The following is an 18,083-nucleotide window of genomic DNA, read 5'->3' as shown; positions in this document are numbered from 1 at the left end:
TGCTTCACTGGCGTATGTAACATTCAGAATCTCTTGGGCGCCCTGGGCATTTCCACTTTATCATCCCCATTTTACAGATTAGAAAACTGACTTGTCTGTGGTCTTATAAATAGTGAGTATCAGGGCTAGTTCTGGCTGTAGGTCTCCCCTGACTGTGCCCTTTCTGAGTTGACATTGACAAGAACTGATTTTATTTTCCCATTCCTATGGAAGGCTTTCCCAACTCAGAAAACAGGTAATTTATGTATTTTTTTAATTCCTTTCAAACTCAGAATGTCTGTCTGAGGCCCAAATGTCATCTCCAGTATTGGAAAGAGCTATAACGAATGGTCCCTGGGACTCAAAATTGGAAGAAACCTGGAAATGTGAGGACAAGTTAAAGGGACAGCAGAGGAATCTGGAGAAACCATTCGGGCAGGGGACAGTCACCCACAAGAAAACACATAGTCAGGAGAAGATTTATAAATGTGATGAGTGTGGGAAGACCTTCAGCTGGAGCACATGCCTTACTAAACATCAAAGAATTCATACTGGGGAGAAACCTTTTGAGTGTAATGAATGTGGGAAAGCTTTTAGCCAGAAATCATCCCTGTGTTACCATCAGAGGACTCATACTGGAGAGAAGCCCTATTTGTGCAGTGAATGTGGGAAAGCCTTCAGGTATTATTCAGTCCTTACTCAGCATCAGCAAATTCACACTGGAGAGAAGCCTTATGAGTGTAGGGTCTGTGGGAAAGCCTTCAGCCAGAATTCCTTCCTTACTCAGCATCAGAGGATTCACACTGGAGAGAAACCCTATAAATGCAATAACTGTGGAAAAGCCTTCAGCCAAAGGGCCTCCCTGTATTACCACCAGAGAATTCATACTGGGGAGAGACCGTATGTATGTGGTGAGTGTGGAAAATCCTTCAGCTACTGCTCAGTCCTTAATCAGCATCAGCAAATCCACACTGGAGAGAAGCCTTATGAGTGTGGTGTCTGTGGGAAAGCCTTCAGCCAGAATTCCTTCCTCACTCAGCACCAGAGGATTCACACTGGAGAGAAACCCTATGAATGCACCGAATGTGGGAAAAACTTTAGGTACTGCTCAGCCTTTATTCAACATCAGAAAACTCATACAGGAGAGAAGCCTTACAAATGTAAGGTTTGTGGGAAAGCCTTCAGTTATTGCACCTCCCTTTCCCAGCATCATCAAACTCACAGTGGTAAGAAACCCTATCAGTGCAATGAATGTGGGAAAGCCTTCAGCTACAGCTCATCCCTTACCCACCATCTCAGAACTCACACCGGAGAGAAGCCCTATCAATGCAGTGAATGTGGGAAGGCCTTCAGCTACAGTTCATCTCTTACAGAGCATGTCAAAACCCATACTGGAGAGAAGTCTTATGAGTGTAAAGAATGTGGGAAGTTCTTCAGGTGGCGTTCTTCCCTCATCAAACACAAAACTTCACACAGGAGAATAACCCTTGAAGTATAAGGCTCATTGAGAAGAACTTAGGTCCAACTCATCTCTTTATTACATAGCCAAGCACCAAACTGTCACCATCTGGGGTAGCTCTGCCAGCCCCCAGTCTCACAACCCCCATGGCCTTTCAGACATCTCAAACTGGATGTCTAGTAGACATCTGAAACTCACTATGTCCAAAAATGACCTTTCCCCTAAACTCTCCCTGCCTCCTACCTTCCCTATTATTAGGGCAACACCTTCCGCCTGGTGCCTCAAGCCTCCAAACTATGGGTCATCCTGGACCCCTCACCATCTCTCACCCCCTCCCTCATATGCAAACTTTTGCCTTTTCAACATCTTGTGAATATACCTCCCTCTCTCCTCTGACAAGCCACCTCCCTTGTACAGACCCTCATCACTTCACATCTGGACTATGACAGTACCCTGCTGGGGGTCTCCCTGACTCATGTTTCTCCCTACTCTATCCTCCAGCCACCAAAGTGATTTTCCTAAAGTACAGGTGCAACCAGCAAATTTCAATGGCTCCCTCTTGCCTCCAGGAGCAAATACAGAATGCTCTGTTTTGCCTTCAAAATCCTTCAATAACCTGATCCCTCCATACACCTTTCCAATCTTCTTATGTCCTGCTCCCCAACACATTTTCCTTAATCCAGTGACCCTGGCCTGCTGACTATTCCATGAACAAGATGCAAGATTCTCCATGTCTCAGCTCTGGGCATTCTCTCTGGCTGTCCCCTATGCCCAGAACACTCTCCCTCTGCTTGTCCTACTGACCTCCCTGCCTTCCCATGTAAAATCCCACTTTCTGTAGGAATCCTTCCCCCAACCCCTCAATTCTAGTGCCTTCCCTCTGGTATTTATTTCCTATTTATCTTGTATGTAGCTTCTTTGTATAGATTTGTTTGCTTGTTATCTCTCCCATTAGACTGTAAACTCCTTGAGGGCAGGAACCTTCTTTTGCCTCTTTTTGTATCCCCAGGGCTTAGCACAGTGCCTGGCACACAATAGTCATCTAACAGATGTTTAATGGTTGATTGATTATAAAAGATTCCCCCCCTTGTTTTTCCTTTTCCCCTTTGGTATATGTCAGACCCTACCTGGAGTCAGTCACATCCTCAAAACTTGTAGGATGCAAAGTCTGTGATCTGAAATAACAGCCACTTGGGGTATCTTCCTGAAGAAATCTGTTTGTTAAAGCCACAAATTTGAGTTTTAACACAAAGGCATGTACCAATTGCTTTTTAAAGCAAAGAAATATATGGTTTGGACTGTGCATCTGTGAACTCTCTTTGATACTATCCCTAGCCTCAGCTCTCTTCCTGGCCTAACACCCACAACCAGTCCAAAAAAAGAAAGAAAGGAAAGCACCGCCCCCAGTCCCCTACAGCTTTAAACTCACCCCAAGCTTATCTTGATTTTAGCATCCTTGCAGTCTGGGTCTTCCTAGGGATCTATTCCTTCCTTAGCATCTCCCTTCTCTCCTCTGTTTCTAGAGTAGTTTGAGGTGTCTGTAGACTCACCATCCCACTACCTGCATGGCACATCAGACATACAATCAGCCTCAGTGTCAGGAAGACTGAGGTTAACATCTGCCCCTGACATACAACAGGCCATGGTGCCCTGGGACCCAGGAATCTATAAGACTATGGAGTAACTCCACAGTTCTCAGTTTGCATTGATGGAGGGAAGTTTCTTCCTCAGGAGTTTGGTATGCCAGTGAAATCTCAATTCAGGACAAGTTACAGGAAAATAAAATAAAATACGGTGATCCTGAAAACTATTTACTTGTTTTGTCATACAAAAGCAAGGGGCCCTGGAAAAGACCACTTAGGGGTGATTTTATTGAATATCTCCTTTACCTAGTCCTGGGTCCTATCCAGAGAAGCCCTGATTAAAGTTTATAGAATCATTGATAGTTAATGTGATTCACAGATGTCAGTTAGAGTTCCTACCTTAGTCCCTTCCAGAAATTCCCATTATCAAAGTTTTAGAAGTGAAACTTTCCAACTCAGCTTTCAGAGAATGACCCCAACGGGTCAACGTTGTTGTTGTTGGCTCATTTCAGTCATTTCTGATTCTTTGTGACCCCATTTGGGGTTTTCTTGGCAAAGATATGAAGTGCTTTGCCATTTCCTTCTCCAGCTCATTTTACAGATGAGGAAACTGGGGCAAGCAGGGCTAAGTGACTTGCCCAGGGTCACACAGCTAAGTAAGCGTCTAAGGCTGGATTTGAACTCAAGAAGAGTTCATAAAGAGTCAACATGAAAAGTGGAAAAAATTGTTAGTCAACACCTTCCCCCTTTCCCATCTCCAATATTATGTGAAGTCACTATATTTGTCCTGATGACCAAACCCAAAGACTAAGAAACAAGGAGAATGAAGGACAGGAGCTTCCCTCAGGTCCACAGAACTCATTAAGACTTTCTAACTGCCTAAAAGTCTTGATCCTCAGCTGGAGCACAGGTGTGAGAGGAGAGCCAGAAAGAATACCTAGGATCATCTCCCTTCTAAGGTTGGTCAACCCTATCTGCTTCTTGAATGGCCTGTTCTCAGAAGGGAGAACTAGCAGATCCAACTGGTGAAAGTTAGAAGGGGACATTTCAGCTCTCTCTTTCAGAAACTGACCGTTTCTTGAGGTAGCAGGTACCCTGCCGGGAGATTTTCAGGCAGAGGGTAGATAAGCATTGGCTAGGCTTGTGGAAGGGGGGACTTAGGTTCCCAGAATGAGTTGATTGGACAAAAAACCTTCATGGGGTCCTTTCCTATTCTGAGATTCTGTGATTCTGTTGGGGAATTTATATAATCTCCCTATGTGTTGTAGGCTGTAAGGATTCGGTATACCCCAAGTTTATCCTTTTCAAGGCCAGGACCACAGAGGGTCCCCTCAACTTACACTTGTTCCTAGGAGCATTTCTATCCCAGCCCCCTAGAGCCTGGATTAGTAAAGGATGTAACAGGGGTATCCATATATAAGGATACGGGTACAAGAGCTGCCCTGAACCCAGAGGGCCTTAGATCACTCAAAGGCAAGAGCTCTTCACCTTTTTTAAGTCATGGATGGGCCCCTGTGGTAGCCTGGCAAAGTTCACGGACCCTTTCTCAAAATGGAATTTTAAATGTGTAAAGATGCATGGATTATTGAAAAAGGGTTATCAAAATATTCTTTAAAAGAACCAAGCTCATGGATCCTAGGTAAAGAATCCTTTTCCCCCATTCTTTCCCAAGGGAAGGAGAGCCTTTATCTGCTTTTTCTTTTTCTGTGATCTTTTCTAATATCCAGTCCAATGGAATCAGAGACAGCTGAGCCTGAAAGGGGGATGATTCTGTTTTGTATGCTTTATGAAATATTTGGGGCATCTCACTCTCCTCACCTCCTTTTTACTTTTTAAAAAAGTGGGCTTGCCACATTGGAGGGGTAGCTAGGTGGCACAGTGGATAGAGTGTTGAATCTGGAATCAGGAAGATTCCTCTCCCTGAGTTCAAATCTGGTCTCGGATACTTATTGTGTGACCCTGGGCAAGTCACTTAACCTTGTTTGCCTCAGTTACCTATAAAATGAGCTAGAGAAGGAAACTCTGCATATTAAATAATAATTGAACGGATAGGCATGCACAAAAATTTTCTATAATTTAGATGTATGTTCAGATTTTAGTTTCCCCTCTTCTTTAATATAATTTATTTTCAGTTTTCAACATTCACCTTCACAAGATTTTGAATTCTGAATTTTTCTCCCCATCTTTCCTCTCCCCCCACTCCAGCCTATAACTGTTTTTAAAAATTAATAACATGCTCTCTGTGTTAGTCACAAGTCTACCAGAAACAAATTTATTTTAACATTCATAGCTGGGCCATTTCTGGCTTAGAGACATTTAGACTGGCATAGTTCCCCTATACCCCCTATGTCTCTCCCCAAGGTAACATACATAGAAATCTTAGACAAGAAAAATCACATACATAAAAATGCAGTTTGGGGTTAATGTCCCTGAATATCTGGGTCACACAGTCAACATCTCATTGCTTCCTGGACCACTCCTCACAGAGATCAGTGTCTATATCAATATCCAAACTCTCTTTTGAATAGAAGAAGCTCCCTTGAGTAGGTCTTGGGCAACTCTTTTCTGGGAATAGGGAAGGCAAGAACTCTAAGACAAGAAGTCTTCTCTGTGCCCAAGCACACGAGGGTCTACCCTCCATTCATTTCCTTATGAGAAACCTCTTTGTCCTCAATCTATCACCTACCTTTCCAAGAGACCTTTTTGGGGTCTCTGGAAAGGACTTCATAAGCCAGAGGAAATGCTATTTCTTAGTATTTGGGGTTTTTTCAACAAGAAGGTTGTACAAATGTACCTCTTCAATCATTCCAATACTTACTGGCTGTCTGGTCACAGGCAGATGCCAAATCAAACCCAAATGAAAACAGTCTCCAATTACCCCTGATATAACTCCCATGTTTGTGTTCAACAACTTGAGTTCATTTGAACAAGTTAGCAAATAGAAAGGAGAGAGATGAGAGGAGAGCCAGATGGTGGTGGGAATAAGAGGGGACTCTAGCTGAACAGAAGGCTGCTGCTAGTCCTTGGAACATCCCCAGCTGCCACCTCAGCTCCCAGGGGGCACCCAGTGCAGGGCCATTATTACAAAAGTAGGGATGGCGTGGCTCAAGTATAAGACTTCCCAGTCTCCACTCCAAAGGTGTTGTTTTGTGCTGGGGTTCAGGATGCTTTCTCAAGCCCTGTGTCATACAAAGCCATTAGATAGTGGGACAGTTGCTGCGTCTACCATCACCCAGGGCCAGGAGCCTAGTCCTCCACCATTTCTGAGGCTAATACCATTGTTCATTCAATTGTATCTGACTTTTCCTGACCACAAAAAGCAGAGCATGCCAACCCTCTGTCCTCCACTATCTCTCAAACAGGAGTCCAAGCTCATGTTTACTGCTTCCATGTCACTATATCTCCATCTCATCCTCTGCTGTCTCCTTTTCTTTCAAACTTTCTCAACATGAGGGTCTTTTCAATGAGTGCCATCTTTTCATTATGGGGCCAAAGTATTTAAGCTTCAGCATTTGACTTTCCAGTGAATAGCCTGAATTAATTTCTTTAAGTATTGACTGCTTTGATCTCCTTGCTGTCCAAATGACTTTCAAACGTTTTCTCCAACACCACAGTTCAAAAGTGTCAGTTCTGCAGAGCTCAGCTTTCCTTATAGCCCAACTTATAGGGGATAGGCTCCCACAGAGAGTTTATCCCTCAGTCCCCCACTTCCCCTCTACAGTGTAGAACCTGGTCTATCCCAGCCCTTGTTGCAGAGTTCCCAAGTGCTGATGGCTGAGTCTAGTCAGGATCTCTCTCCATCCTTAAAGAGATTTTCATTATGTATTAGGGAGTGCTGTAGGGCAATATTTTGCTATTTTAGCCTCTCATGGGGCTAGAAGAGTCTTAAATGAGTTTAAATTTAAAAAACTGAAGGTTTTAGGGGACTGAAGCTCCAAGTTGGAGCTCAGTAGGTACCTGAGGTAGTCCAATGCATGGCTGAACAATAACCCCTCCTCTACAGCCTCTGTTTGAAGAATGGGAAGGAGAGAGGGAGGAGGGACAGAGACCATTTGAACATTGTCAGGTCTTGACTTCAGGCCTGGTGCTCCATCCACCATACCACCTAGCTGCCCTGTATTATTAACATGTATCTCATCACCAGTGAAATTCATAGAGCTAAAATAGTTGGGGGCTAGATGAACCTGTCCACAAAGCAGCTGCAGTTCAGTGGAGACTCAGCAGATGGCATCAGTTCAGCAGAGAATCATCGGAAGAGGCCCCAAAGGATGGCAGGACTAAGGGGAAATTACCCAGGCAATGAAAGCTATTGGATAAGCCCAGAGGAAGGGGCAGAATGCAGCTAGCGACCCTTTGTCCTCTATTCCTGGGACGACAGCGGACTAGATTTACACTAGCTGGGTTTCCCAGATGATGCTTGAGGCTGCCATAGCGATAGCAGCTCACGTTTGGATCTTTGACTCATTTTCCCCAAACTACAGAAATGAAGGCTCTCAATGAATTAACCATCAGGGTGGTGTGGTGCATAGATTGTCCACCAGGTGCCACTGCACTCTGATCATCTCCACCATGTCTTACTTGCACATGTCATTTGCACTGTTTCTCCCATTAGACTTCATGAGCTCCTTGAGAGCAGGAGCTCTTTTTTTTTTTTTTTTTTTTTTTTTACTTTTCTTTGTATCTCCAGCGCTTCTCACAGTGTCTGAAACATAGTAGGTGCTCAATAAATGCTTCTTGAGTTGACTCAAGTGACCTGTCAAGTGGTGTCTTCAGTCTCAAGGGGCTGCAGTATCCCAGTTACCCACCAGAAAGCGCTAGACCACAAACTTTTAGCCTTCCCCATCCACAAACCTTCCAGCTGGCAGGGTATGAAAGACAATGGAATGAGATCTGGAAATATTAAAATGATGTACGTCACCCCATGTCTGGAAATCCTCCTCCTCTTAACTGACCAAGCTCATCCAGAGGATCATAGATTTAGACCTGGAAGACCATAAAGCAATGGCTCCTCATTTTAGTGATGAGGGCACTAAAGCACAGAGAAGGCAACCTGTGCCCAGGGTGAGACAGCGAGAACGTATCTCTGGAGTGACTTCATTTCCAGTCTTCCTAACGCCAATGCACCAGTTCTCTAATGACAAAAGAGGGCAACGACCAGATCAGGGCAAGGTCAAACACAGGAGACCAATGGGTAGTAGTCTCTTTTCCAGTACTGGGAAGGGTTTAAGACAGTGCCCCCACCTTCACTCCAAAGCAGCCTATAGAATTCATTATTTCTTTGAATTCTTATTGCACAATAATATTCCATTCCATTGATTGTACATGTGTATGTTCAACTGTTTCCCAATCATTGGGCACACTTTCTAGTATTCTGCTATAACAAAAAGCCTATCTGTGGATACTTTGGTAAATATGGGACCTTTCTTTCTACCTCCTTGGGGTATAGGTCTGGCAGAGATTTCTGGATCAAAAGGATACGAACAGTTTAGAGACTTTTCTGGTACCATTCCAAATTGTTTTCCAGAACAGTCAGACCAATGTAGACAAGCTGCCTTCCTCCAGCCCCTCCAAAATCGATTACTCCCCTCTCTTGCCATCTTTCACAATTTTCTAGGTATAAGGTAAAACTTGGGGTTTGTTTTAATTTGCATTTCTCTTACTAGTTGTGCTTCAGAATTTTTTTCCCTGAGGATATGGATACTTTGAAATTCTTTCAAAACATTGTTCATATCCTTTGACCACTTATCTCCTGGGGAATTCCTGGAACTCCTTCCCCAGTCCGAGGACTCTGCCCTGGAGTTCCTCCTCTAAGGTGTGTCTTTGTGGGTCTTTGTCCTGTTCCTTTGTGTCCCTGGATCCGCGGGAACCACCCAGGAATTGTGGATCGTGGAGCGTTCCCGGGAGTCAGGCTGCAAGGCACTTGCTCCACCCTTCGCCCGAGGACGCGAGGGAGCCTAGGGGCAGGTATGGCTGGGGAGGAGAGGTGGAGTCTGCGAACAATCCCGGAGGAATAGGGAGCCGCCGCGGAGGCCTCTGGGAAATGGAGTCTTGGGGCAGTGACCGCTTCCCGCCTGAAGGATTCTGGGAAGTGTAGTCCCCCAGCCTTTTCCGTGCAGGCGCACTTGCTTACAGGCCTGAAGGTGAGCTCCTTGTGGGACCGCGCGGGATGGTGCGCAGGGCGTGCGCGTGTGTGCGCGTGCGCGTGTGCATGTGCTCGTGCTCGCGTGGTGGGGAATGGGGGCGGGGTTCCTGTGGGTGTGTTTGTGGCCAGGTGTGTTGTTGCGCGTGTGTGCACTTTCTGAGTGTGTCAGAGTGGGTGTGGCCAGGTGCGTGTGAGAGTGCTTGTGTCTTGTTTGCACTGGAGGCCAGGGGGGTGTGAGCACGTGTCACTGCGCGTGGCCCCCCCACGGACAGCCTGGTGCTGGGGGAGGGGCCCCACCCCGCCCAGACCTTGGGGGGAGCGTGTGGGTGTGGCCTGCCCCGCCTCTCTCTGCGGCTCCTCCTCCCCTCCCCCGTCTCTCTCCCTCCCGCTCTCTCTCTCCCTCCCTCCCTCCCTCTCTCTCTCCCTCCCTCTCTCTCTCTCCCTCTCTCCTCTCTCCCCCCTCTCTGTCTCTCCTCTCTCTTTCTCTTTCTCCTCTTTCTTTCTCTCTCCTATCTCTCTCTCCTTCCTTCCCTCTCCCTCTCTCCTCTCTCTCTCTCCTTCCCTCCCTCTCTCTCCCTCTCCCTCTCTCCCTCTCTCTCTCCTCCCTCTCTGTCTCTCTTTCCTCTCTCTTTCTCTTTCTCCTCTTTCTTTCTCTCCTGTCTCTCCTCTTTCTCTCTCCTCCCTCTGTCTCTTTCCTCTCTCTGTCTCTCTCCTCTCTTTCTCTCTCTTGCTCCCTCTTATTCTCTCTCTCCCCCTCTCCTTGTCTCCTTCCGTCCCCCTTCGTTGTCTCTTTTTCCCTCCTCCCCCCTTTCCCTTGTCACTGGCCAGGGTCAGAGAGGCCACCTGACCCCGACCTCATGGGCAGAGCAGGTTCAAACGGTTGGATGGAGTCTTGTGTTTTCTCTGTAAAGTCCTCGAGGCGGCACCTGGAGTCCTCTGTCCTCACCAGGTGTCACACCCCTAGCCTCCCACTGCCTTCTCGGTGGACTTTAGGTTGTTATGCAAAACAACTTATGTAACAGCTTCTCCTGGCTGTGCCTCCCATGAGACACCCTCCCTGTTGAATGGTATTTAAACCTCCCCTCTTCTGGCCTTCCTGGGCTCCCCAGGACCTCCGTTAAAGACCTGATTGCTACTTTGGTGGCCCTCTTTATTTCAGGTTGACCCATTCAAGGGAGAGACACCTCCTGAGGACTCTTTAAGTGGAGCCCAGAGCAGAGCAGTTTTTGTACATTTTGTGGGAGAAGGTGGGGGCCCTTGGTGAAGCCACAACATCCAGTAAGTAGGCCATCACCCTGTAATATTTAAACTATCTGCTTGAAAAGGGAAATGAGACTTCAGAAAAATTGGAGTGAGGTCTGGGAAGGAAGGAGAAGGGGTCCTTGGGTAGAATAAGATCTCCTTGAGCCAAGGCTTCTGTGGGGTCTCTGCCTCTGTCAATCATAAGCGCTGATATGTCCAGCACTGAGCTCCTCCCTGGCGGTTCTCTCTCATCACCCCTTTGGAAGCCTATCCTTCCACCAGCCTTCATTCAGTAATGTGACCTCAGCTTTCCATGTGTCCCATTTGGGATTTTATTTTGTCTTTATCAGAAGCCTAGGGGAAAGTGCTTCTGCAAAAAGCAAAACAAAAACCCCCTAAGCCATAAAGGGTTTTCATTCGTGTGCCAGGGCACCAGCTTGTATGCACAGAGCTGCTCATTCTGCCTGTGTGTCTACATCCCACGCCCCAGTTGTCCCTCCAAGCCTGCTGGGATCACGATGTCAGGATGGAGCCGCCCCCCCCCCCCCCCCCCCCCCCCGTAGCCTCCTCCATGGCCCTAGGATTGGATGGGAAAGGGGTCATCCCCAAACTGTGTGCATGTGTGCGTGCCTGTGTGTGACTGTGTGTGTCTAGCCTGTTTTTCTCTCTTGCCTCCTTTCTACCCTCTTAGTTCTGTTTTCCGAGGATCCTGTCCTTTCTTCAGGAGGAGGAGGAGGGAATGGCAGCTGGAATCTTGACTCCTGGGCCCCAGGTGAGTTGGAGGGGGAATCATTTTTTACCCCACATCCCCTTTCTGTGTCACCCACATTTCTCCCCTTTATCCTGTAATGTCTCTGCCCTGCCAAAATCAACCCAGGGAATTAAGACGATCTCCTTCCCCAGGAAACTGGGTCCTGCTTGAAGACTAAATCATACAAATAACTAACATTTCCCTAATATTTTAAGGTTTACAAAGTACTTTATGTGAACAGTATCTCTGGTTCTCCAAGGCATCTTCTATATGGTTGGTAGTCAGTGAATTAAACTGAATAACTCCCAGAGGTTGGTATTGACAGAAATTCTCATCCTTTCTGGTTGAAGAGACTAAGGTTCAGAGAGGCCAACAATTAATAAGTTTCAAGGATAGGATCTGAACTCAGGTCTCTTGACTCCTACTTGTTCAGCACTCGTCCTACCATATTTATGAAGCTGCTTCTGGTGGTGATGACCTCTACAGGGATAGCGGAGGATTTTCTTCATTTACTTTGGGGGTTCCCCTCCACCCAACATTTGCTAATCTATCTTTTGTCCAGTGGCTGCCTCATGCAGTGGGAACAGATGATCCACTTTCCCAGACACTTCAAGGGTTGTCCTCTAAAAACAAGGCATTAGATTTTTTTTCCTTTGTGGTTTCACAGAATTAGAACCATGGGCTTAAGGCAGATTTTCACTCAGTATAATCAGGGACTTGGTTAAATTAGCATTATCCATAACTGTCTCAGTATAGTGGGAGGGGAGGTCCTCTGCCAAGAGGGACAGATGTGGTGTAGGAAACCAGTTTGGCCCAGCCAATGGAGGGGGTCTGATAACGTCCATCAGAGAAGGATTCCAGCAGCCCACCACAGGAGAAGTACAAGAGGTAGGGCCAGACCAGGCTTGGGGTTTGTGGTGCATGAGCAGGGATGGGTCCAGGAGCTGTGGGATTCAACAGCGAATTCTTGATGGCCTAGTTATCCTTCCTCCCAGACCTGCCAGCCATACTCTGGGGCTCACAACCTCAGACTGGGGAGAGCCCCAGAGCATTTACCAGGCCTTGCTGATCCCTGCTCCTCAGTGTCTCCTGCCCTCCCCTTGGAGTCATCCCACCATCCTGATTCAAGCCCTCAGCCTCTCTCACCTGAACCATTGAAATGGTCTCCTCATTGAATTCCCTGTCTCTAGGCCTCCCCTCCAATCCATCCTTTATGTCAACTGCCAAAGTGACATCATGATAGCTTCAGTCTGACCGTGGCTCCCCATGGGGAAAGGGAACAAGCAGTTATGAAGCCCTGCTATGTGCCAAGCATTGGGCCAAGCTCTTTGCAAATATCTTATTGTACCTTTGCCACAACCCTGTGTATTATCTCATCTTACAAATGAAGTGATTGAGGGAGACAGGTTAATTGACTTGCCCAAGGTCATATGACTCGTCAGTGTCTGAGGCTGGATTGGAACTCAGGTTTTTCTGGTTCCAGGCCCAAGTCATGGCCTCTACGATAAAAAGCAAACTCCTGTGGTATTTAAAGCATTTTACCTCTTGGCTCTAGTCTGCTTCTCCAGATCAGTTTCATGTTTGTCTCCCTCATACCCTCTGCTTTCTAACTAAACCGGCCTCCTTGCTTGCCCTGCATGACACCCTCGTTTCATCTTCTGAGTCTGTACCTTTGATTGGCATTCACTTGATGAGAGTCACTGGGGAGAATTTGGAGACACTGTCAGAGGTTGGGAGCAGCACCAGTGGGGTGTATCCCAGATGACCATTGAGAGATCAATCCAATCAGCACCTACTCTGTGCAAGGTACTGGGCATTCTAATACAGTAAATGAAACCGTCCATACTCTCAAGGCCTTCGGATCCACAGCAGGAGACATGTTGATGTACAAGTCAACACCAAACAGGTAAGTAGTGAATCCTGAGTCATTTCTGGGGTCGTGGGAGGCTCTAGCATCTGAGGGGATCAGAACAGGTCTCCTAGAGAAGGTGGTGCTTGGGCTGAACTTCAGAGGAAGCCAAGGATCCTAGAGACAGAGGTGAGAAGAGAGGTCATTGCAGACATGAGGTACAGCCTGTGTAAAGGCACAGTGGTATGAAGAATTTCACATAGAGTGTATTTGTGTAATCATTCTGGAAAGGTTGGCCCATTGTGAAGGGTTATAATTGCCAAACAGAGGAATTTGAATCTGAGACAGTTGGGAGCTCCCTGCATTTCTTTAGCAGGGTATATAGTGGTCAGTCCTGAGCTCCAGGAGTATCATTCTATCAGTAGTACAGAGGATGACCCGGAGAAGGGAGACACTTGAGCCTGGGCAGCCAAATCAAAGTCTTGCTCTGTGACAGGTCTGTGACCATGTTCAGTTTAATTCAACAAACATTTGTTTGGTGTTTTTTAAAAAAATCTTTTATTGTAAATCTAACAAACATCAGAAAAAACAATCAGACAAACATACTTTCAAAAGGGGTTAAAATGTTACTCCAAAGCATTAGATTTTAAAACAGCAGAACCAAGTGAATTAACAAACAAGCAAAGAAGGTCTGTTCCAGGACTGTGACATTTTGTTTTTACTCATCATACAAACCCCCGACATGACCCTGGTGGAATCCTCCCAGGGGATGCTCCCCCAAAACAAATGAAGTCCCACAGGCTGGCTGCGGCCTTGGGCTGGTGGGTTTCACCTCCACCTGGGGTTTCTGTTCATGGATAGATGTGCTGAGAGAGCTCGAGAGCATCCCTCAAGTCAGCAGCCACTTTGCTCCGGACTCTGGGGCCCGCTTTTCCTGTTGTTAGGGCCACCTTCATTTCCATAGTCGTGATGATGACAGCTGTGGCCTTTTGGCTCTGCTTGCATCACTGGGTACCTCTTTGTGTACATCTTCTGTTTTCTTTGCATTCTTCATACACATTATCCTGATGGCTCAATAATGTTATTACATTCATATGCTCAGTTTGGTTTTTTTAAACTAAAAAGCAGAATTATCTGCTGAGAGTGGGAAGTGTAATATAATTGATAAAAAATGTGCTCCCTGAGACTTCTTCTGCACTAGCAGTTCCAGAAAGTGGAGATGTTGTCAGCCAGGCTGATGTCACGGGCAGAGAGACAAGATCACAGTGCCTTTCTGGGCCCCCCCCCCCAGCTGCCTCTTAGCTCATCTGTTGGCAGTGCCCACCTTGCCAAGGCTTCTGGGAAAGGACATCAGGACAGCTGAGATGGGCAGCCTTGAGCCAGAGGGACTGGCTGCCTTTGCTTCAAGCTTGCTGGCTCCAAGGCCAGCTCTCCATCCAATACACACACAGGCAGTGATGAGGGATGAAGATAACCCAGAGGGATCATGGTCTTTCTCCTTCTGTCTCCCATGCCCCAACTTCAGCTGTAAGGTTCATTAGCAGTCCTGCCTGGAACAAAACTGCTTTACTATTGTGTAGATGGGCAATTAGAAGTACACAGTTTCATTCACTGTCTGTGCAAACCTTGCTCGTGCCGTAACCCCCCAAGAAAGATACCACCTCACTTTCTCCCTGTTCATGATCTGTTGACTGGACTTGAAGGGAATTTAGCACTTTATTGTATGCCCTCGTAGACTGAAGAACCACCAAGATTTGGGGCTGATGAGATACAAGGAATGAGGAAGAGAAAATTCAGAGAACACAGGTTCACTCGTTTAAATCAGCCTAATGTCTGGAAGCTGTGCTTTGGATGACCTTATGCCAGGGCATTCTGGACAACAGTGGTGTTACCCCATGGATAGCACCAAGGAAGTCCTTTCTATTCTGTGTCAGAAATAATGTTCAGAAATACACAGGCAATGGGAAGAAGGCTGTAGGAGACTCTCCCCCCCACCCCGGCATAAACACGCCAAACTGGCCAAGCTCTTGCTCAGGTTCAGCATAAGTCCATTTCCTTGTTGACTGAAGACCACTCTGCCTCCTTAACCACCCTTGCCAGCCTTTTTCCAGTCCTATCTTCAGAAGCTTTGAGGGGAAGAGCTTCCAGGAATACAGATGTGAGGTTGCCCTGTCCTCTGCCCAGGTCAGACCCCATGTGCTGTTAGACACTTTGTTCATGACAAGTGAAAAATGATCAAGGAACTAGGGAAGTCTAGTCTGGAGAGAGGAGAGTTAAGGGAAGTGTAATCATTGTTTCCTGGTATCTCAGAGGCTCTCCTGGGGAAGAGGAAGTATTACCCTGGTTCTTCTGGACCCACAGGGCAAAGCCAGGAGCAGTAAATAGGTAGAAGGTACAAAGGACATCTGTCCAACATCAGGGCGAGGTCCTTCCTCGCTGACAGCTGTTGAACAGATGGTGTAGCGGGAATCCTTGCAAGGACAGGTTGGACTGTCCAGCCTCTGAGTACCCTCCCAGTTGGGTGCCAGGCCTCACCACATGCCCCTCTGTTCGCTTCTTTGTCTGGGAGTGCTCTCTGTCTGTACCTGCAAACCCTGAAGTCCTCCAGGGATTAGTATCAACACAGTTTGGCTCCCAGTTAAAGGATGTGCTTGTGTAGGACACAGAGTTCAAATCATGCCACTTTTGCTTCCTCTGAATCTGACTATGGGCAGGTCACTTCTTGTGCTGGGCCTCAGTTTCCTCATCTGTAAAATGAGAGCAGTAGGACTCTCTGGCCTCTAAGGAAAGAGTCAATGACCTTGTCTCATTGATTTTGTGCTAGGCACAGGGCAGATGCTTGATAAAGACTTGACTTGGAGCCTTGAGGGTGCTGGATGATGTCTGGCTGGCATTTCTATACATATCACCCCCTTTCACTGCTCCACCATGGGGTCGTGGTGGGGATGTCCCTGGACAAGCTAGAATGCATGTGATGTTTCAGGATCCAGTGACATTCAAGGATGTGGCCGTGGACTTCAGCCAGGATGAATGGGGGCTGCTGGACCCTGCCCAGAGGCACCTCTACAGGGACGTGATGCTGGAGAATTATAGGAGCCTGGTCTCACTGGGTAAGGGTGGTTTCTTCTGAGGCCCAGAATTGGTCCCCTGGGACATGTTGGCCCCAAAATTGTTGTTGGGTGTGAGGCTTCTGGGGAACCTCTCTGCTCAGGATAGCTCGGTGTAGGGGGCTGAATACAGTCAGGGACACCTGGCTTTAGATCTTACCTCAGATACATCATAGCTGTTGGCCTCTCTGGGCCTCAGTTTCCTTATCTGTAAAATGAGAGGGTCAACCCTGTCAATTCCTCAGGTTCCTCCCAGCTCTAAATCTATGCTCCAGTGATCCTGGGGTCCCAGTCCCTTTGTAATTCATACATGAGGTGCTTCTGCTCCCTGCTCCCAGGAGAAAGGTCTGTGCCTTGTAGACTTCATCAGAATTGGGCAGTCTGCAGGCCATCCATCCATCATTTCCTGTTCTCCAGGGTCCTTCCCAGTACAGAGACCTCCACAGGGGGCAAGCCCTTAGGATGTCCTGTCATGTCCACTCTTCCCTGAAGACCATGGGATGGAGCTTGATCCTGGGCTGACTATCCCCAAAGCATAAACAGACTCATCTCATTTCTCTTCCCATAAACAGGGCTTATCTTTGCTAAGCCAAAGGTGATCTCTCACCTGGAACAAGGGGGTGAGCTGTGGAAGTCGGAGCAAGGAATCCTGTGCTCAGGTGCGTCAGAAATGATGACTGTCCTGCTGCCCAGGAGGGGTGGACCTTGCATGTGTTGGTGAGGTCTGTGCAGGAAACTGAGGTCCCTTTGTACAACACAAGCCTGTTCTCTCCTCAGGCTCTGCAGTGTAAGCTTAAGGGGTATGCTCCTACTTCTGGACAGGACCTTTCCACTGGAACTCCAAAGACTGTCTCTTTCTGCCTGTTCTAGGTCTTCATTTGGACAACTCTCTGCTCCATCTTTATAGTCCTTACTCCCTGAGTTTAACAAACATTTAGTAAAACCCTATTGTATAAATGAAGCCTGTGCTAGATGCTGTTGAGTGTAGAGAGATGAAAAGACCAAGGGACTAATTGGAGGGAGATAAAACGGAGAGCAAACTCACCATCATCCTATCCGAATATGCTAAAGGCATCATTGAGGAGGTCATGACCAGGAGCAGGGAGCACATGGCAGTGGGTGGAGATGGGAAACTAGTCTGAGCAGGAGGAAGGCAAGGGCAGGCCACATTCCAGGCAGGATGAGTGCTCTAAGTAACCCATAAAGGGGCCTAAGGTTTGTGAGGGAGACCACTATGAGAAGAAGGCAAGATAGGTCAAAGCTAGATTATGGAGGGCTTGGAACGAAGGAATGTGATATGTAAAAAGGTTCAAGAAGCATAGTTTCTGGGTCATTTTATCATTTTGTGAATAAGATTAGCAGGTTGTTAATAAAAGGATGGTCATTTGGCCATCTCTTTTACACCAAAGACAATTATGGCTGTGGACTCGTAGTTTATACACCTTTCAAAACAGTAGGTGATCCATCAAACAGCAATCAAATCTAATTGGTTAATGTGATTGGAGGTGGGCTTTATTAAAATGAAGGGCTGGTCTCTTGGATCCAGAAAGTGAATTGGACTGAAGTGAGGAAGGCCTATGCAAAGTCACCAATCTCACTTTCTCCTCCAGAGCCATCTGGGTCCAATGGCAAAATATAGATCAAGATGACTAGAGATGGCCTTCTGTTGGGCGGGGGGGGGGGGGGGGGGGGGGGGGGGAGAGAAGTATTTCTGCACCAGACCACCTGTAGCTTCAGGCTATCAGTTCAGAGAATGGATGTCCCAACCCAAGCCTGAGCAGAGCATAGCTTCCACCAGGGTGAGCCCAATCTCATCATCAGCAATGTCCTTAAAGTCAGGACTTTGTAAGAAGGAGAAGGGGGGCTCTGAATCTCCCCAAGATAGTGGTTACTAATCTTTCTGTCAGGAGTCTAAACTTGACAGAGTTGTCCTGGCCATGGGAGGTCTGGGATCAGAGGAGTGAGGAAATC

The 18,083-nt window shown here is 47.1% G+C and overlaps 2 protein-coding genes across 4 annotated transcripts in view; both read left to right on the top strand.

Moving 5' to 3' along the window:
- The window catches only part of LOC140508402 (uncharacterized), a 38,743-nt gene extending 35,499 nt beyond the window's left edge, over positions 1-3,244 (top strand). For 2 of the 3 annotated variants that reach the window (XM_072616279.1, XM_072616278.1), the window contains one exon: positions 273-3,244. In XM_072616279.1, the coding sequence (XP_072472380.1) occupies positions 273-1,477 (1,205 nt within the window). In that variant the 3' untranslated portion in view covers positions 1,478-3,244. The remainder of the gene's footprint in view (positions 1-272) is intronic. The other variant, XM_072616280.1, reaches the window with a different exon arrangement.
- A 6,325-nt stretch (positions 3,245-9,569) lies between these two features.
- On the top strand, positions 9,570-17,518 carry LOC140508447 (zinc finger protein 8-like). Its single transcript, XM_072616385.1, has 6 exons — positions 9,570-10,230; positions 10,323-10,441; positions 11,097-11,177; positions 15,989-16,115; positions 16,685-16,771; positions 16,890-17,518. Exons 3-6 carry the CDS (start codon positions 11,145-11,147, stop codon positions 16,901-16,903), a joined length of 261 nt encoding a protein of 86 aa, XP_072472486.1. The 5' UTR covers positions 9,570-10,230; positions 10,323-10,441; positions 11,097-11,144; the 3' UTR covers positions 16,904-17,518.
- The last annotated feature ends 565 nt before the right edge of the window (positions 17,519-18,083 follow it).

The sequence above is a fragment of the Notamacropus eugenii genome, chromosome 5 (assembly GCF_028372415.1).
Source record: "Notamacropus eugenii isolate mMacEug1 chromosome 5, mMacEug1.pri_v2, whole genome shotgun sequence".
Classification (NCBI taxonomy): domain Eukaryota; kingdom Metazoa; phylum Chordata; class Mammalia; order Diprotodontia; family Macropodidae; genus Notamacropus; species Notamacropus eugenii.
This window is presented reverse-complemented; position numbering and strand designations above follow the sequence as displayed.